Source organism: Equus asinus, chromosome 2 (assembly GCF_041296235.1).
Source record: "Equus asinus isolate D_3611 breed Donkey chromosome 2, EquAss-T2T_v2, whole genome shotgun sequence".
NCBI lineage: Eukaryota > Metazoa > Chordata > Mammalia > Perissodactyla > Equidae > Equus > Equus asinus.
In genome coordinates this window covers 125537174-125557492 of record NC_091791.1, presented here as the reverse complement: position 1 = coordinate 125557492, position 20319 = coordinate 125537174, and the positions used below count along the sequence as shown (strand labels likewise).

General features: G+C 49.9%; 2 protein-coding genes and 1 long non-coding RNA gene across 6 annotated transcripts in view; 1 reads left to right on the top strand and 2 right to left on the bottom strand.

Moving 5' to 3' along the window:
- The window catches only part of SIN3A (SIN3 transcription regulator family member A), a 68448-nt gene extending 60438 nt beyond the window's left edge, over nucleotides 1–8010 (bottom strand). Inside the window, exon 1 of one of the 3 annotated variants that reach the window (XM_070497624.1) lies at nucleotides 7969–8010. The gene's annotated coding sequence lies outside the window, so the exon portion shown is untranslated. The other 2 variants (XM_044764326.2, XM_044764324.2) reach the window with 2 other exon arrangements.
- LOC123276023 (uncharacterized) lies at nucleotides 2756–14977 on the top strand. The gene is made up of 3 exons (XR_011498283.1): nucleotides 2756–2934; nucleotides 4223–4305; nucleotides 14866–14977. It is a non-coding gene; the product is annotated as an uncharacterized lncRNA (long non-coding RNA).
- Nucleotides 14978–17298: 2321 nt separating this feature from the next.
- Nucleotides 17299–20319, bottom strand: part of PTPN9 (protein tyrosine phosphatase non-receptor type 9) — a 77552-nt gene continuing 74531 nt past the window's right edge. For both annotated transcript variants that reach the window (XM_014841400.3, XM_070497659.1), the window contains exons 11-13: nucleotides 19565–19715; nucleotides 18934–19141; nucleotides 17299–18131 (exon numbers count right to left, since the gene is read on the bottom strand). In XM_014841400.3, the coding sequence (XP_014696886.2) occupies nucleotides 17917–18131; nucleotides 18934–19141; nucleotides 19565–19715 (574 nt within the window). In that variant the 3' untranslated portion in view covers nucleotides 17299–17916. The remainder of the gene's footprint in view (nucleotides 18132–18933; nucleotides 19142–19564; nucleotides 19716–20319) is intronic.

Here is a 20319-nt window from a genome sequence, read left to right as displayed (position 1 = left end):
ACCCCAATGCAGTAAAATCATGTGTTTATTTGCCTTTCCTTCTAAGAATGTAAACTTCTCGGGGACAAAGACTCTTCCTATGTCAGTCCAGAGCTATTTAAGGAGGTGGTCAATAAACTGGTGTTGACTCAATTCACCTTTAGAATCTGAGTCCCAATCTTTTCTCTGAAGCTACTTTCAAAAGCATACTGCTGGTTCCTCAACAAAATTAAACACAGAACTACCATATGATCCAGCAATCCCATTTCTGAGTATATATTCAAAAGAACTCAATGCAAGTACTTGAAGAGATATTTATACAACCATATTCATAGAAGCATCATTCACAATAGCTAAGAGGTGGAAACAACCCAATGCCCATCAACAGATGAATAAACGAAATGTGGTTTATATATAATGGAATATTATTCACCTTTAAAAAGGAAGGAAGGTAATTCTGACACACGCTATGACATGGATGAACCTTGAAGACATTAAGTGAAATAAGTCAGACACAAAGTACAAATACTGTATGATTCCACTTATATGGCATACTTATAGAAGTCAAATTCACAGAGACAGAAGTGTGACAGCGGTTGCCAAGGGCTGGGGGGAAGTTTAAGGGGGTTGATATTGTTTAATGGGTACAGAGTTTCAGTTTGGGAAGATGAAAAAATTCTGGAGATGGGAGGTGGTGATGGTTGCACAACCATGGGAAGGTACTTAATGCTACTGAACTGTATACTTAAAAATAGTTAAAATGGTAAGTTTTACGTTATATATATTTTACCATAACAAAAAACAGCAGACTGCTCCTTTTCTGTTTACTATTCTTGGACCAGAAGCAGCTTTAGTGCAGTTAAGAGCATGGACTCTGGAACCAGATTGCCTGGGTTCAGATCCTGGCTTGGCCACTTACCCTCTGTCCAACCTCTCTGTGCCACTGTTTCCTCATCTTCAAAACATGGATTTCATAGTACCTACTATACAAGGTTGTCATGAAGATTAAACAGGTTAATGAACATATAGAGCCTAACTCAGTGCCTGGGACATGGTAAAGGCTCTTACCACATAAGCTCTTATTATTACTATGCAAGGAGACAGTGGACGTAATTTGGAAAAAGTAACCATCATTTTTTCAAGAATCTACAGAAAGTAAAGCTTAACGAGCTCTTGGTTAGTGGAGTTACCCAGAAGAGTGAGAAAGTCTTTTAAGGCACTGCTCTCAACTCGTCAATGCCACAGACATAATATTTTAATTCCAACTAAAATTCACAGGCATTAACATCTGCCTTGCACAGCTCTCCAGTATCCTGTCTGTTTGCACTGAAAATGTAAAGAGGACTGTGCTTTGCCAGGAATCAAATTCTTACACACCTCCTTCCTTATCACACACCTCCTTCTCCAATAAAGAAAAAAATCTTACTCTTTAGATGAAACGTTCTTAATTACAAAATGCCCATCTATCTAGGGTCTTTAACTCTGACAACAAACTATAGCATATAATACTGATATTTGAAGAGATAAGAAGCATTTATGAAAACTTTCGTAGTATAGTATATCCAGGTTCTTACTTGAATCCTTAAAGTCTGGCTCACCGATAGGTAACATATTCTTTAAGAGCATGAATTAGGTCTTCAATGTGTGCCAGCACACAGCACTGCAAGTGGTGGAACAAGTATGTGTTAACCAAACTTTCCTCAATGGTAAATTCTCCACTATCTTGGTCAGTTTATAGCATCAAGAAAAACACCCAGGTTTTCTGTCTCCATATCAATTCTATTACAGCCACTATTAATCAAACTAAAAAGCTACTGTCACCACTGCTACTTTCTTAGCTGAGAAAGTGAGACTTACTCTCTTCACATGAGTATAGCACAGGGCACCAAACTCTCAGTCCCAACTGAGCAAAGCATAAATCTAGAATTTAACTTCAGATAATCAGCCAGAGGACTTGCTCAGATGTTAATGCATAAACAAACATACTCATACCATGTTTATTTTCTCATGAAAACTATCAAAAACATTTTAGCAATTTGTCCTAATAAGAGAATGTATCAAGTCAGAGCAAAAACCTCAATTAAAATGGTTCATTAAACCTGAAATGTCCTAAGATAACTCCTTAATACAGGTTGGAGGACAATTCTACATAAGTCATATACACAAGGCTACACTAGTCCCTGACTTCATCATACTATCTGTAATATAACAGGGCAAGAACACTACATTTCACACAACATAAATAGAAAGTAGTGTAGATGTTCAAAGAATTACATAAAACCAGAAGAGAAGACTTTTCAAGAATACCTATACGCGTAGTTACCTAAATTGCAACTTATTTCTTTGTGAAATTAAGCTTATATAGCAGAACCATCTGTACAATCGAAATTTAAAAATGCAAGAATCGAAGAAATCAGAGTATTTTATTCAAAGTCTGAGTTTTTTTTTAAATCACCATCTTTTACAAACAGATTATTTTTAAGAGTAAAATGTAAATCCAACTCTTCCTTTTATAAATCTCAGTTTTGTGAAGAGCAAGACTGGTTTTGAAGTCCTCAAGCACCGAAACAGTGGTGAAGTCTAAGTAACTACCCACCACCCCATTGGCTCAAAGGAAGCCCCGCCCCGGACAGCCACTGTAACTAACAGCAAGGGAACTCCAGGAAAGGTTGTCCCTGGCCACATTTCTAGTTTCTGACGACTCTCCGCCCCTCCCCCGACCATCACCGCTGCGGAAGCATGGTCACAGCACGAGCAGCATTCCACTGCTGACTCCAACGAAAGGACCTTGAGCACCTCGCCCCAATAATTACAACCAAGAGAGGAGGGACAGTGACCACGCTCCCATTCTCCGAGCTGCACAGTGCCATCCACGCTGCATGGAGCAAAACGGAGAAAACTGCTCTGGCACCGGGCCCTCGCGTTCCAGGCAAAAGGCATGGGTAAGCCATAAGGGTAAGTCCGGACACCTCCACAGCTCTCAGTCAGCTGGGGCCCCTCCAACCCCACGGAGACGTAAGGCGGGTCGGATCTAGGCGCCGAGACTCGCTGCAAGACCCGACAGCGGGCTTTCCCGAGCTCCGCCTCACTTGCCAAGGAGGCGGAAACCGGGGGGAGGGGAGGACGGCCAGGGGGAGTGGCATCGCCACTCTGAACGCCCCGTCTGGCCAACCGGATCCTGAGAAGGCGGAGGAAGGTAGACTTCACGCCCCCTCCCTGCCGCGCCCCGAAGCCACACGCGGGAGACCCCCTACCCGTCCCCCTACCCAGTCGGCCAGCGCGCGGCCGCCGGCCTAGGCCCCGCCCATGCCAGGAGGGCTGGAGGGGTGGTCGGCCGCAAACTGCACTTAGCGCAGGGCCGGCCCCGCCCCTTTCTCCACCACCGCACGCGCGCGCCGCCCCGCCCCTGAGCGGCGGCGCGAGAGCCCGCCCCCTCCGCGCGCACCGGGACTACGCTCTCCTCCCCCTCCCGCACGGAGCTACCCTGCTCCGCCCCCCACCCCCCCCTCACACATCCACACACCTCCCGCCCGCCTGCTCTACGGGAAGCCGAGGAGGTCAGCCCCCCTAAAAATACACGCCCTCGAGTCCGGCGTTACCCGCCACCAGGCACCCCGCCCCGACCCCGGCCCGGCATGCTCTCACCGCAAAGCTGCTTCAGCCGCTCCTCACTGCGTGTCCCTCTCCGCGTGAGCCTCGGGCTCAGCAGGGAGGCCCCGAGAACGGCGCGGGGCACAGGCCCGCCGAAGCGGACTGGCAGCCTCCTCTCCGCTAACGAAGCGGTCACAGGCCCCGGTGCCCAGACTGGGAAGGAGGGAGGGAGGGAGGGAGGGAAACTCCGAGGGGGGAAGGGGAGGGGGGGAAGATGGAGAAACCGTCTCCGCCGCCTCTACCACCGCGGCCGCTTCTCTGTTACCCGGGAAATCCCGCCCACTCCCCCGGCCCGCCCCGCAGAGGGAAGACTCAACTTCGCTCCGCTACAGGCCGCATTATCCGCCCGTCAAAGGTTTAGCCAATCACTACGCTCTGTCTGCCGACTGCCCGCCCCTTCCCCCTCGGCTGGGAGGGGAGAGCCGCTCACCTTCTCCACGCCCCTATTGGCGGGGAGCGTCCCTAACTCAGCCCCGCCTATTGGAGACAAATTGCTGATCCCACCCCCAAGCCGCAACACTATTGGAGGAAGCAGGGAAGCTCTTCACGTCTCATTGGAGGATTCCACATATCCCGCCCCGTACTGTCTCAGCCACAGGCCCAACAAGTCGGCTCCCGCCCTCGCCGGTCATCGCATTGGAAGGCTACCCCTGGCTCTCTCGCTGCCCCAGGAAGGTAAGTAACCGATGTGGGGTAAAATGTCCGTAAGTGAGACAAGCTCCTCCTACCACACTGCCGGGCCAGGCCCCGCCCCCAACTATCCGATTGGGTATCCTAGCGCCGGTAGGAGCCTCCATTAGCCAGGACGCCCGTCTAGGAAGGAGCTGACTCCGCCCTGAGCGAGGAGGCTGAACCTTAGCAGTCCTTTTGTGGAATGTTTACACTAGAGACTGGAGCGGAGAGTTTCAGGGCCCGAAACAAGAGGTTGTGCGAGCTCAGCAGCCGAGATCCGATGCCCTGGGATTTGAAGGGGAGAGGCAGCAGCATAAAAAAAGAGAAAGAGAACCTCAGCCTTCCTATCCAGTTCTCTCTTTACAATTTACATTTCCGCACGCTGCGTCCTCGTAAGCACAAATATCTGGAGCAGCCGACAGCTCCTTTCAGTAAGTAGAGTACAGAATCAAGGACTGGAGACCAAAGCCGAGAAATAGCCGCAGGGGTTGCCAGCTCGCAGCTAGGGGGGCGGCACACTCCTAACACCGACACTCCCTAAACCTGAATATGCAGCTAAGAGGGCGGAGATAACCAAAATAAAGGCAGGGCCCTAAGAGCCACCGCCCTGGCAAGCCTCGCAAGCCTCCTGAAGGCGGAGCGTGAGGCTTAAGGCACTCGCGATCTCCAGGGTAGATTTGGAGGTATCCTCAGACTCGAAGAATTGAGGAAGAGACCAAACAGGTCACAGGATAAATAAACCTTCACCTCACACTTCAGAGAAGGGATAAAAGTTCCAGAGCTGCGGACAAAAGAACGGCTGGTCACTTCCTCCTTGGCCAAGGAGTAATAATGGCAGTCCCTAGGCCCTCTCTGTGTAGGTAATAGTACCTCGAACATACAGAGACAAAGTGCTTGCAATATCTAGGTTGTTTTTATCTATTCACCAAATAGGGCAGAGAACTGACGCTGACCTTGCTTTGGGGGGCGCTCACGGAGCGCCAGGAGACAAGAGGGCGGGACTAGAGTTTTCCCGCTCTCTCTAGCAAAAAGGCTACTCCCCCAAGAGAGGCTAGTCAGTCCCCAAGTGGCAGGTCCCAGGCAACCCCTCCTAGGTCGTATCTTGTCCTCCCTCCACAATCCAGCGAAGACGGCAAGAATCGAGCGCTGGCAACAGGTAGGTCTGACTCCAAGGATGGCTTTGAGCCGCAAGGACGAGGCAGCGTACTGTGAATTCCATGAGTAACCGACAGATGGGAGCAGCCTCGCTGAGGGCCAAGCCCCGCCCCAGAACGGAGTTCTAAAAACAAGTCACAGACCGAAGCGACCCCCGCGCCAAACCTGTAGGAGGTTACGAAGAAGCAGCACTTCTGGAGAACTGCTGTAGGGCTACCTTTAACGCTGGGCCGTCCCCAACTCCCTGTACTGGGTACCGCACGGCTCTTCCACCTGGGCAATCAAGAACCACTTCGAACCCAAGCGGATTGGGCCACCCCCTACTTCTCGGTCAACAGGGGATGAGCTGCCCCGGATCTTGCCTAAGGCATCCAAGCCAATCCTAGTTTGCTCAGAGTTTTAGATGAAGCCAAGGACACCAGCTGCCTTGCGCTGGGAAGAAAACATACGGCCAGCGTCGGCAGCGTTCTCAAGCTTAAGCTCAGGGCGATGTCCGGGAAGTGAAGGGGCGCGGGAATAGTCAGAACTTTAGTACTTGGCTAGGAAGGAAAGATCCCGCCCCCTCCTCCCAAACTCTGCAGAACCCCGGAACTAAGCTCTCCAAATTCACTCCACACCGTCAACCCTGGTTGACGCAAAGACTACCAGATCTTGAGCTTGGAGGAATCATTGTGTGCCTTCTTGGCTCTCCCCGCCCCTCCCCCGCCCTTGCTAAGGGCTCCAAGCCCGGGACTTCCGGGCGGGAGGACAGTTCGAAGGAGAAAGGCGGGCCTTACACATGTGCGGAGCGCGCACACAAGCAAGGGGAGGGGGGCGGGGAACAGGGGTAGACTTCCCTCTCCAAGCTCGCCCCGCCAAAGCAGGCGGGACTACCCATCTCACCAATCAGAAGTGGGGGCGGGACCTTGCGCCACACGTAAGCCGCAGGAATCCACCGCCCTTCACGGAAAAAAATCCTAGCAACTTAAACTCCAGCCCGGCCTCCGACAGGCGGAGCTCGGGGGAATGTCATCCAATCGACAGCCGAGAAGGAAAAAAGGGAGTTTTGTCTGGCCAGTGGAAGACAAGAGAAGGCGGGCCCTCTGGAGGAGCCCGAGGTGGGTGGAAGAGACAGGAAAAGGCCCCGCCCCTCAGCTCCCCCCGGGGCGGTTGCACAAGCCGCCGCCGGAATAGATAGTAAACAGGCTAGGCCAAGTAGTGGAAGTAAGGGCAGTCCGGCGCTCCGTGGACCCGGGCCCCTGCGACTCCTGTCCCCGCGCGCCCTGCCCGACCCCGCGGTTCACGCCGGCGCCCCGCCTTCCAGCCCGTGGCCGCCATCCCGGCTGACAGGCGCGCCCCCCGCGCCCCTCCCCGCCCGCTGATGCATTTCCTTTTCCCGATTCCGAGCGTGCAGACTGTTTTCCCAGTTTCCGACCTTCACTGCCCCTTTCAGGCAACCCCCTCGTGGGCGCGCTCACACGCTCGCGACCCCGCCCCCGCCCCATCCGCGGGCAAGCTGCACGGCCGGGGGGTTAGGGGGAGGGAGCCGCCGCCGCTGCCGCCTTAGGGTGGGCGGGGAAGGAGGCAGCTCCATGTTTGCAAGAGGATCAGCTGGGGCAGTGGGTCGAAGCAGCCGAGTTCCTAGAGGTTTTCCACAACCCCAGGTCGAGTTCCGCGCGGGCTCTGGGCCTGGCGGGTGCCGGCGCTGAATGTTGGCTCTACTGCTACGGCCCAGGAGTTTGACGAGCCCAGACCGGCGCACAGGGCTAGTGCCGAGGCGCGGGGGTCTCTTTCCGGTGGCCTCCCCAGCCCCCGGCAGCCCCTCCCGCGAGTCCGGCGTTGCCCCCGCCCCCAGAGTCCATAACAACCGCGGGCCCACAGCGCCCGCGCCTGTCTGGAGCGCGCCCACCGCCCCCTCCGACAAGTTTGCGAACAGAAACAAAACCCTCGGGGCGCCTGCCGCCCTCGCCCGGCGTGGTTAGCGGGGAAAGCCGCGGGCCCCGGCTCGCTAGCTAACTCCAGCCCGACCAACTCCAGGTGCCGCCGGCTCAGGCCGCCGCCCCCTGCCAAGCCCGCGCGCCGCAGCCCGGGCCCAGTTCCAGTCGGTGTACGGAATCTCCCCTTTTTTCTTCTTTACCATAATTTTTTTTAAGGCATTCCAGGAGCGGGGAGGATTTCCTCCTACCCGCCCCTAACCCAGTCCGCCCCCGAAACCTACCGAAACCGACTGCTCGGTGAAATAAACTAGGCAGCATGGCCAGCGCACTGGCGACCCCGGGCCGGGCCGACCCCCTCCCCACAGATCCGGCCCGGCTTGGGAACACACACTGGCGTGCGGGCGGCGCCAAAAGCTCTCCTTCCTGGCCTGCTTCTCGCCTCCCTCGGCCGCCGGACTCCGAGCTTCCCCTATCCCCAAACCGGGGCCTTCGGCGCCCGCACCGTGGCGGACTGGGCAAAACGACCGGCCGGCAAACTAGCCCCCCAAACGCCGGAGATTGGGGAGACCAAATTAAAAGCAGCTGTTTAACATACCTTCCGAGCCAGGCGAGGAGTCCTGAATGGGAGGGAACGCCCCCCATGGGCCATTGGCTCCCTGGCACTCGCGTCAGTCACCCTGGGCCCGCCTCCTCCCCTCGCTCCACCTCTTCCCCTTCATTGAACGCCCCCTACCTCCAAGAATCTATAAATAAATTAATTAAACTAGCCGCGCGTGGGAGGCGCATCCGTGGCAGAGGCCCCTATCTCCCCGGCACCGCCGCCTCGAGTTTCTTGAGACCACTGGACTGGAGGGGGACCTTCTGGGACTCGGAGATCTGCAGGGTGGACCCAGAGGAGCTAGCGGGGCTCCCGGCCCCAACTTCCTTCACACACACATCCCATTTGGAGCCTGGCAGAGCGAGGCGGGTAGGGACACCCTAGCGACTGGCTGGAATGTCCCGACTCCCCTGGCTGTGTAACGTAACCGTGTCTGGCCCATTCTGTTAAGGAGCCTGCCTAAAAATGAGCAGTGTAAGCGGGAAGTCCTGCGTTTAGGGCAACAGGCACTTGTCCTGGGCACCTAATGTGGGTGAGGCAGACACATTCATACCGCATCTGCTGCTGGGTGCGATTACAGAGACTGAATGAGATGCTCTGTACCCTCCAAGGGCTCCACACCTAGCCGTGGATATGTTACAGAAAGAGCTAAGGCAAATACACATCCATAGGAGCTCAGAGAAGGTGGATTCTTTCTAGCTGAGGAAAACTGGGAGTCTTCATGGAGGAGGCGGCACTCAAGTTGGTTCTTAAAGATTTCATCAGGCAGAAATGGAGGAGCAAGTCATTTTGAGCAAAGGGCACAAAGGGGTAAATGCAAAACATTGTTAAGGACCTTCAAGTGTGTCTATAGTAATGAAAATCAGAGTTGGAAGGATGGAATCAAACAGTGGAAGACTTTAATAACTGGTTAAAATTCTTAGACTTGCACAATGGAATGTGCAAGCAGCATTGTCACAGGACCACAAGCCCAAAACTATGGTTTAAGATGTCCAACATCCCAGCAGCTGGATGGGTTCTGAGAGTGGGTTGAGTGAGGAGTCCCGACAGGAAGGAAGGTGAGGCACAAAGGCTGTTGTAATACTGGGTTTGGAGATTACAGAGTTATATCTTCTGGTGGAAGGGGTAGGTGGGGGCAGCTAAGAGGTTTCTTTTCTCTCTCCCAGCCACCCAACCCAGAAAGACTTCTCTACCTTCAGCATCCCTCAAGTCAAAGATCTGACTCAGATTGTTCCCTGAATCAATTGCAGTGTTTGTTATAACTTTCTCCCAAAAGGAGTTTCTTGGGGGCAAAGGCTACTCCACATGTCTGGGCTAAACAGAGCTGAGCCTGGGGCCAAGGCACACAATAAACAAGCAAGAAAGACCTGTTAATTGAGGCATCCAGGAAAGGAAGTTAGTGTGGATCAGGTGGGGTGTGCAGAATGTGAAGGACCTTAGAGTCTTGTGGGCAGAATGTGGGCCTGCTGCTAGATTAATCTGTCCCAACAATTAAGGTGAGATGTAGTGAGGACTTGACCAGGGTGGTGGCAATGGGTAAGCAAGAATAGAAAAGGAGAGATGTGTTTAAGACTCAAGGGGACTGGGTGACTGATTCGGTGTGGGTACTGGAAGGAAAGGAGTCAGAGGCCTGCTGTGTGAAAAGGTAGAAAGCATGATGCTAGTGCTTGGGTAATCTGCGTTCTAGACTTAGCATGGCCAGTGACTGGTATATCCTTAGGCAAGTCCCTTCCTCGCTCTGGACCTGTTCCCTCCACCCCACCCCTGGTGAAATAGGGGTGGAAACTGGAGTACAAAGACAAGGCTCTAGGGACCCTTCCTTCACTCAGAGTCACTGGGGGGGACCAGCTGGGGGGTGTGGTGGGGAGGGAAACTTGCCACTAAGGAGAGGGCAGATGGGAAGAAATACTGATTTGGGAAGGGCAGCAGATCATCCCAGGTAGAGTCGGGACTAGAATTTGGGTAGTAGCTTGGTTGATGGAATCACGGAAGGCCAGGGTCTGGAGGGGAAAAGGCCAGACGAGGATTGTGTGGGAGGCCCAGCACCTGGCAGGGCCATGGAGGTTGAGGTTCATTCTCAAACTGTTCATTAGAACAGAGATTCCCTGTCTGGAGCCCCATCTCAGATTCCTGCTCTATTTCCCAAGAGGTTCTGCCCTAGATGAAGGCATAACAGATACTGTGAATGTGAGATGAGGCAGAGTGTAGAGCAGAAAGAATATTAGTCTAGAAGTTGAGTTCCAATGGTTCCCACTTAGTCTCTTCTTATCTGTGGATCAGTTTCCTGTCTTATACAAGAGGATAACATAGCAATCCTTGCCCTGTTATGTGGAGGCCAACGGCCTAAGCATTTGACTGTAAGCCTGGACAGCAGTATACTGTGGATGAAGTCACTTAAGGAACATTTGCAACTAGAATAGTTACTCCCAAAGAACCAGACTTTGCTGACACTTCATACCCTCCTAAGTGCACCATCCTCGTGGAAATCCCCTCCTGAACACCTCCTAGACTGAGCTCCTTGAGGACAGCCATTCTATCTAATTTCACCTCTGAGCTCCCAGTGCCCACAGCTGTCAGGCACAAGAGGTCCCTTGGAAGGGGTCCTGTGATTGTTTCTGACTCAGTATTCTGACTGCACGGCACAGCCAGTCCCAGACTTTTTGGGAAAGTGAGTATTTGATTTGGCAACATTGGCCCTCCAGGTGCACTGAAGGTTGCATCCACCCCACCTCTTCCCTACACTATCAGTGAGGATAAAACAGTGAATGGATCTGGGTGAGGGTTTCCTTGGAGAAGTCACATTGGGAAGCCAGGTTCTGATTCCCAGGAGGCCTCTTTTGTGTGATTTAGGGATTATTTTCATATTTGTAGTTGAGCAAACTGAGGCTGTGCAGTAGAGTGATTTGCCCAAGTCAAGTAGCCATGGCAAGTCTGTCTGGGCCCAAAGCCTGAGCTCTGTCCATTCGCCCATGTTCTGTCTCTATACATACTAGGGTACCATGATCCAGGTTGCGGCTTCTGGAGAAGAACAGTCTCCCCTCTTGCTCCACCCTCCCTACTTCCCTAACTCCAAGAACAGTTTGTCCCCAGATAGTTCTAAATGATTTCTAGCCCTCTCCAAAAAAACAAAATTATCCTCAAAGGAGCAAGGTTTGTCTCCCAACCACATATATGTGTCCTCAACTCATGACATACATACAGTACTCAAACTGTCACACCTGACACCCTGTCTCACAGATATCACACACACACACACACACACCCTCATTCACAAGGACTCATTGTTTTTTGTTTTTTGGGGTTTTTTTGAGGAAGATTAGCCCTGAGCTAACATCTGCCACCAATCTTCCTCTTTTTGCTGAGGAAGACTGGCCCTGAGCCACCATCCATGCCCGTCTTCCTCCACTTTATATGTGGGAGGCCTACCACAGCATGGCGTGCCAAGTGGTGCCATGTCCACACCCGGGATCCAAACCAGCAAACCCCGAGCCGCCGAAGTGGAACATGGGCACTTAACTGCTGCGCCACAGGGCCAGCCCCTCATTCATAGTTCTTTAGGGTGCTTATGGGCGGTGATTGAGACACACTTAGGGCCTGCACTTCAGTGACTCTGCCCAAAAGTTGTCAGTGTCAGTCCCAGTGCCCTATTGACAGAACCTCTGCCAGCTATAGAAGACCACTGCCAGCTTGGGAACATCCAGATGAGGGGCATCTGAGACTTGCTCCTCATCTCCAACCCAAAGTACCCTATAGGTTCAAGGGGAAAAGCTAAAGCTATTGGTCAGAATCCCAGTTTAGCCACTTCCTGCTTGGATGTCTTTGGCAAGTCACTTATCTTTCCAATTTCCTGGTCTGTAAACGAACAAGAATACCTACTTCAGTGGGTGTTGTGAGATTAAAAATAAAGTATGCCTAGCATTTAGTCAAGAGTTCTCAGACCTTTTTCTCCTTTATCTCGCCACCACACCCTCTTCTCCTGGCCTTTCAAACGAGAAGTCTCTGGTGCTGCAGTCTGAGAGAAGAGCCCAGGGCAGGCCTAAAGGACCCAACAATCCCACTGTGTGAAAACTCTATTTCTTTGGCAACCAGCTGGCTTAGATTGTACATATTCCATATTTCTGATTTCTGGGTGGCTTTTGAGGCTTGGAATTTTTTAGTGGGTTTTAGGATTGCTACTTACTGCCTTGAAGTGTCTTCCCCTCACTGAGTATTAATTTACCCCTCTGGGTCACTTCCAGCCCAAATCTAGAAAACAGATATAACAAATATGTTCTCCAGTTTACCTGGCTTTATGTTTTCATAGAGCTTCCTTTTGTATATCAGTTGTTTGGTGATTTCTTTTTAAAGTAGCAGGTTCCTTTGTTCAAATGAAATCCTATTCGGAGGCCTAATATGTAAGAGATAAAGGTGGACCTTGCTTTGGTTGAAGTGGAGACAGCCCCAGCACTGCAGTCTCTATTTCTTCACCTCCCATTCTTGCCTCCTCCCTGTCAGCCCCTGCCCCCAAGAAGACCACCAGTGAACCTACATTTCCAAATCCTGTTCATTCATCTCAGCCACTCTCACAGTCTCATCAGTCCGTGTAACACAACTTGGCCTGTCCTCAGTTACCTCTGCCTATTAATCACAATACTTCACAGGTTTTTCTTCCTCAATCCTCCCCTAAATGTTAGTGGCTCCCAGGGATCTCTCCTGTCTTCTTGCTCTCCTGGTTCTTCTCTATTCTCACCCACTTCCAAGGCTCCTAGCTTCTATCTAAACTAAGTCCCCATTTGACATGCAGCACAGTATCTGCCCTGAACATCAGATTCCTTAAGTCCCCTGGCTGCTGGCCACAGAAGAAGTATTCATTAAAGGTCAAGAAAGTAAAACAGAGACCCCACAGGATGAAATGGCTGACCTAGGCTCAGCTGCACATCTGGCCAGTCTTGAGGCCTAAGGTCTGCCATGGGGGAGGGGTAGAAGGAAGTGAGCCTGGAGTGGGGGAGGCGGCGCAGCGCCTTTTTTGACTACCTTCTCTCTACATCTCATTGTCTTGCTTTCCTACTTTCATCTTCATCTTAGTCCTAACAACTATCATGAACATATTACCTTAAATTGTTGAAAAGGGATTACTGCTCCCAATCTCCATCCAACACTCCTAGCTAGGATTCTGGTGTGGTTAGCTATGTTCACTTTGGCCTTAGCCAGAAAAAATATGGTTATTTTAGATGGCAGCATGCCAGATTTAGCTTAAACAGAAGGAAGGATTTTATGAAAGCTATGGTGAGGGGTGAAGGGAGATTAAACACTGCAACAGGTTTCTGGGAGCGCTAGATTTCTATTTGTGGAGAAGATTCAGTCTTTTTTGTGGCCAATTAAGAGTAGTGCAGTCCAAAACACTTGATATTCACTACTGTTGAGTGATGGTAACTATGGGGTGGATACCTCACAAGACAAAAATCTGGTTCCCAAGCTGGTGAGAGCTTTAGCTTCTGACCAAGGCCTGAGACAAATCTATGGTCTTGACTGGAGCTCTGGGACCTTGGTCAGTTCATTCCTTAACTCAGAGTCACCCTCTCTGCCTCACGTGGAGCAGCACATAAGCCTTAAAGGCCAATGGGTTGGTCTGGGGTTTACAGGGGAGACTTGACTTGCTTTCCAAGTTGGGGGCCAAATGGGAAGGGAACTGAGGGAATATAGAGAAGTAGCAGCAGCTTGAAAGAGGAGACTTTGAAAACAAGTCAAACCTGGGGATTTCAAGTGGGAGCTAACCCAACTGGAGAAGGGCCTGCTGGTTCCTTTACAGGCATTTGCACTGGCTAACAAAGAACTAGACCCTTAGAGTCGGAGGGCCTATAGCAGGATCATCTAATATAGCCCCTTCTTTTACAAAAGGAAGCTATGACTTGGCTTGGGTTGAGTGGTAAGACCTCAAAACTATCAAAGAGCTAAGTCACTCTAGGAAAGCTTTTTTACCTGGCCATACCACCTGGCCCACTTCCCTCCAAGTCTCTGATTTGTGGGTTTCCATATATGTGTCTGGTTGTCCCTAGAGAGGGGAAGCCTTTCATGGCAGGAGTCTCATCTTCCTCAATCTATGATGCTAAATAGTCTAGTCTCCCAAGAACCAGTCATTTACCTGCACATGATGACATGGAGACTGACAATGGTGGGCCTCCTAGGCTGAGGATGCAGGGGCACCCTTCACCTCAGGAGTCCCATCCTAGCTGACAGGGATGGGCAAGGATGAAGGGACCAAAGGTAGAGGGAGTAAGTTAGGTGAAAAAAAAATAGCAGTCAAAACAGAAACAGAAGCCTGAGTTAGCCCATGAGGCTCTCTCGCCCACAAACACTTTTTCTTCATCTTATGTTCTCAACCATACAATCTAGCATTTGATTGTGGGTTCTCTTGCTTTGTTCACCAAATCTTCAGTGTGAAAGCCTTAACTTCCTAAACAGATTCGGGGCTCCTTCTCTGTCTTCCCTTTACCTCTTTTAACACATAGCACAGGTAGGTTAACACAGTATTGATTATCTTCCCAATGGTAAAAGGTAGAAGGAAACTGGCAGTAAAGGGGAAAGCTATTGATCCCTTTCTCTCAGATGTAGGAGATATCAATTTGCTAATCTTCCTCAGAGTCAGTGGACTAAGACAGTAGTTCTGAAACCTGGCTCATCCTGTCACTCACTTAACCACCTACTGGGCAGGACCTAAGAATCTGCATTTTTATAGAGCTCTTGCAAGTGATAACCTCACCAATCCTCAGATGTGTAAGGAAGAGCTCATGTATAACTTTTAGATTTACAGAGCAGTTGGGTTACAGCCCTTTCAAATAAATGACAGTTCAAGACTACCTTCTCCAGATCTTTTATCATTAATCTTGTTTCCTACATATTTCTCTGATTTCCCAGATTTCAAGTATCTCTGTTCACCTCTTATGCTTGCTTACCCCCAAGAGAACAGAGGCTCTCCAGGGAAAGAACTGGCTTAATCTTTTGTTCTACACTTCACCTCTTGATTAAGGTAAGACACTCAGGAAAAATCTGTTGGCAGATCAGGAAATGGATCCTTAGAGGAGGTCTAGTTTAAGAGTTAACAACAGGTACTTTGGAGTCAGATGGTCTCGGTTCTTGGATGCGGCAAAATAATTTTCCTGTGCCACAGTCTTTTTCTTCTGTCAATACCTACCTCAAAAGGTTGCTTTAAGGGTGAATGAAATAATACTTAGAAAGCACTTTGAACAGTACCTGGAACAGAGTTAAGCACCCAATGTTAGCTGCTATCACTTTTATTAAGAACACCTCAATATTTTGCACACTCTCCAGGCCAAAACTGTCCCAACTGGGCAAGGTGTCACTGGTCACCAGGGAATAGCTACATGGCATGGGAAGTGGTCCTATGTGGACAAAACTTCTCGTTCCATTCTAAGAGATGCAAGTAACTTTCCACAGACACCAGTCTACCCATATGTATGGAGTTTCCCTGCAATCCTGAGGACACTACACCAGGATGTCCTACCTGGGAGAATCAGTCACCAAATCCATCACCCTTCCATGCAGCATGGACTCAAGATCAACTATCTGGAATTGAAGAACTGTTTATACTCTGAAAGGAGAGCTACAAAAACCTCTGGTTTCCAAAGACAACACTATCTTGACCCTTGAGAGAGAGCAATGCAGTGGAGGCCAAAGGCTTTGTAAGCAGACCAACTTGAGTTCTAGTTCTAGAGCAAATCACTGTAACCCTCTGGACCTTACATTCCTTATCTGTATAGAAATAGAAGGGTGGGAGAATAGTACCTCACAAGACTGTAGTGAAGTTTGAATGAGGTAATGGGGGGAAAGCACCAAGCATAAAGATTGGTATCCAGCAACTGGTACTGATTCCCTTTGTCTTCCCAGAGTTACGGCCATGGCCTGTGGACAAGGTAGGCGCCTCTCAGAACTGAAAGTCTCAGATACTTAGGCCTTAAGTCCCTCCCTACCTCCCCATCCCTCCCAGATCAGCTCTTGGACCCCCTCCTCACCTTCCCAGCCCCAGACTGCTACTACATTGATGAAGCTAAAAGGGTTTGATCATGTCAGTATATTTATATGTAAATACAAAACTGTATCGCTGTAAGATATTGAATATGAACATTTACAATTATTTTCTGAATCTGACTCAGTCCATTGATGTTAAATACAAAATGAAAAATTGTAAAAATAAGAATATGTACATTCAAAGAGCTTATTACAGTATAAAATTATTGAGGTCTGATCAGCTGCCAACCTCATCTGTGATGGGGGAGGAGGTTTAGAGGTTCCTGGGATTTTCTTAGGAATGTGGAGTGCTGGGGACTCTTGATTCGATCCCTGGCACATCAGGCTGGGCAGGCTTGGAGCAGACAGGGATAGGGTGGATGAGTAGGGGGCAAATAGTGATTGCAAGGGACTCCTCACCCAGCCAGGGGGTAAGCTTTTTTTTTTTTTTTTAAAGATTTTATTTTTCCTCTTTCTCCCCAAAGCCCCTCAGTACACAGTTGTGTATCTTTAGTTGTGGGTCCTTCTAGTTGTGGCATGTGGGATGCCGCCTCAGCATGGCCTGATGAGCAGTGCCATGTCCGCACCCAGGATCCGAACCAGCAAAACTCTGGGCCGCCGAAGCAGAGCGCACGAACTTAACCACTCGGCCACGGGGCTGGGCCCGGGTTATGCTTTTTATTGAAACAAAACCCACCCAGCTTGAGCTCCAGGGTCTGGCACACTAGTAGACAGAAAGAGATGGGCATTTGAGTGGACAGGACCAAGTTGCATAAGGAAAGGAACCTTCTAGCAAAAGAAGAAAGGGCACCAACTCATTCTCCCAAGGAGAGATTCTCACGGTAGTTTCCTCTCTCTCACACCTCAGCTCCCTCTCTTTCCTTCTAAGACTTCATACTGATTGCTTTTGGCTCTGGCTGCTCAGTGAGTTCATCTCTACCCCCAGACACCAATCCTCAAGGGATGGGGAGGAGGAAAGAGAGGGTCTGGAATCACAGTGGAGGTCTATTCCCCAAATCAGCAAAGTAAACAGACAAAAATCATTAGATAGGGTAATCCATGCTGAATTAAACCAGTGTCACCACAAATCAGTGTTCTTGGCTCCAACAGGCAGCATTCTGAAAAGAGATAAGTCATTACGTAAGGGTGAGGGCCTGTGGCAGGAGCACGGAGAGTGGATGTGTGCATGTCCTCTTCCATCACTCTGTGGTCTGACAACAGGAACATGAACTCCAACCACAGCTAGTGCAGGATAAACAGCAGAGTCCAAGAAGTAAGGAGTCCTGAACTACAACACAAGCCCCAGGAAGTTCTACAAAGGAGTATCTCTGTGTATATGTATTTATAGAATACAACCATATTATCACATACAATATATATTATATACACACGTACATATGGACCCATACACATAAGTGCACATACACACACACACAGAATGACAGAAAAGACTGGAATACACGCCCTAGGTATAAACGTGCTTGGCACTCAAGACGTTCTCTAGAATATGTAACATGGTCAAGCTCTTTGGGAAGGAAGGTGGATGCTCACCAAACCTCCCCATCAAATTCTAGCAAAGGGAAGGAATGGGAGCAACCTCGAGAAGGAGAATGGCATTGGGAAAGGGGGAGGAGGTTCCTTCCCCCACTTACCTCGGGGCCCCTGGCAAAAACTGATAGCCACAATCTGGTTTTAATAAGGCACAGTTCGATAGCAGGTGCTAGGAATTAAGAATACATTGCTGCTGGCCCTTTCTAGCAGCAATTTCACCATATCTATCTAGCCAAAGGGAAAGACTGCCTTGTGAGCACGCATGTGCCGGGAAACACAAGAAAGAGTTTGGTCCATGGCTTCAGCATAACTGATGGCAACCTATAGGCTCAGCAGTGTCCAGGGTAGTTTAAGGAAGGCTGGCCAGCAGGTAGGAGGCTCGTGGGACAGTTACTGATCCTCCATGGCCAGGAGGTTGTGGCTGGAAGGCACCATGCCCTCCCTCTCTGCAAACTCCAGGATTGCCTTGTAGCAAAAATAGTACTGCTCAGGGGTCTGGATGCTGAAGGCCCTCTGGGTCCTCATGCGTGACACCGTCTGGAACACATTAAGGGTGCCAAGCTCCTCCAGCTGTGCCAGGCAGATGTCCAGTGAGCAGAAAGTACCTGAAGGAAGGAAGGAAGTGGTCATACCTGGTCTACTTCTCCTCTCTCCCTCCCTCTACCAAATAACTCAGGCAGGACTAGATGAATGAATTCAAAGGCAAGGTGCGTCATGCAGGAGGCCAGTTGGCCTTAGGCCTAAAAGGATTTGAGGAGGAGGTCACAGGGAGTGTTGGAGGCCAGAGAAATGAGAAGGCCTCTTGTCTCTCAGGACATATATAGGGGTAACAGGAAGAGTAAGTGGGAAGGTGACATAGAGGAACTGCCTGCTTCAATTCCAGAAAGATATAACAATAGCACTCTCACACTTGGGCCCTAATTTTCAGATTCTCTACAACTTCTCCACAGAGACTTTACACAAACATATTCTTCTTGACTTTCTCCCAAAGGGACCTCTGAACTAGAAAGTCCAGCAGTCCCTGCAATGCATGTCCCCTTAAGGCAAAACCTGCTAACTAGCTCCAGAATGGAGAGCACAGCGTATGGTGGCGATCTCCCCAGGGAGGGGGATGAGAAGGAAGCAACAGCCCAGCTGAGCTCTCTGGGACACCCAGGTGATAGTGATGGGGTCAGAAGATAATCATGCTGATGGGATGTATAAAGCATCAACCCTAGAGGACTCGGCTTGTGAACTGTACATTCTAGCCAGTATACCTAGTACTAGGGATAAAAAAAGGACATTAAAGAGGAATTTTTCATGGCACCAGTGGGTCAAATTCTTACAATCTGGCAACTAACAGCTTTGTTATGCCTCCCCAACCCTTGCTGCCTCTGGATGCTCCAAGAGCTGCATCAGATGTATTACCTGTCCTGCCAATGCCTGCACTGCAATGGACCACAATGGGTGGCTCAAGGCACTGCCCTTTGGAGCGCGCTCCCATGCTGCCGACGGCCAGCCTCTGCTGGTTCCTGACCGCTCTCAAGAAGTCAATGAGGGAAGCTGCCGAAGAAGGGACACCATAATCTGGCCAGCTTAGGAACTGAAAGTGGGTCACCTGGCGTTTCTGCCGTTCCTTGGATGAAAAAAGAAGCAAACGTTAATGAGGTCATTTCTGCTTGCCCCTGACTACCTTTGGCTTTTCCAGATTCTCAACCCCCCAGTATTCCCACTACCAAGGTTCCTGCCTACCACCCTCAACTTTCTCCATAATACTTCTCTACAAACCCAAAGGAAAGGTTAAATGTCTACAGAGGGCAGAAATCCTGTGTTGTAGGATCCAGATTTCTTATAAGTTTTATTCCTAAGTAACGCCACTATTCTGCTGAGATAATATGGCTATACTGGCTCTGAGTTGAATATACTAACCCTGTTCCCAGAAAAACGGAAGTAACTTATAAACTCCCTGGAATCCTGCCTCTTCCCTTTGGAGATTTTCTTTACAGCAAAGGTCTTCCCCCAGCTTCAAAAAAGTGAGAAAATAGAAACCTGGATTTACCTCTGTGTTGTGAATTTCTAGCTTTGTTTTCTTATAATGGTTCATGTTCTCCACGCCTAGATTGGTCACTGTGAGGAAGCCAAATCGGATCCGAGAGTCTTTTTCTAAAGGCCAGTACTGACCACACTTTCTCCTGCCGCCCTCCTCAAAGCTGAAGACACACAGAGCAAGGTAAGCCTTCTATCCTTCCTCTCTGCAGCAGTAACCCTGCTCTCCCCATGACCTGCTGTACTCCTAAGCAGCAACGTCATCTCTTGCATTGCTTCTGTCTAACTTACACTCTTGTTTCTCGGCAGAAAAGGAAGGAAACTTTCATTCTAAACAGATGTAACAACAGCTAAAGTTTGTGCATGTACTCATTTAGTAGGCCTGATACATCATTTGGCCACCTTCCTGATACCTCTTGGTACTCTTCACATAGCTGGGATAAATACTGAGTGGACAAAGAAAGACAGCAGAGACAGCATGGTGGGCCAGACTCATCTCTCTGCCCTGTTATCTCAGCCACTGTTCATTCTCTTCCTCAATAAGGGTCCTTGGCTGATAGAGGAGAAAGGGAAAGGCACAGCTCCTGGGATGCTGGCAGGAAGTTTACGTAAAGTCCTCAAGTTCACCTCACTACTCTTCAGTGGCTCTAAAGCACTGTGAGGTGGTACTTCTTCCTCTACCTCCTCTCCAAACCAAAGGTGGCTGTAACAGTGCCACGAGGAAGCGAACTGAGCAAACATTCTCATTAATTTTTTTTCTCCTCATCT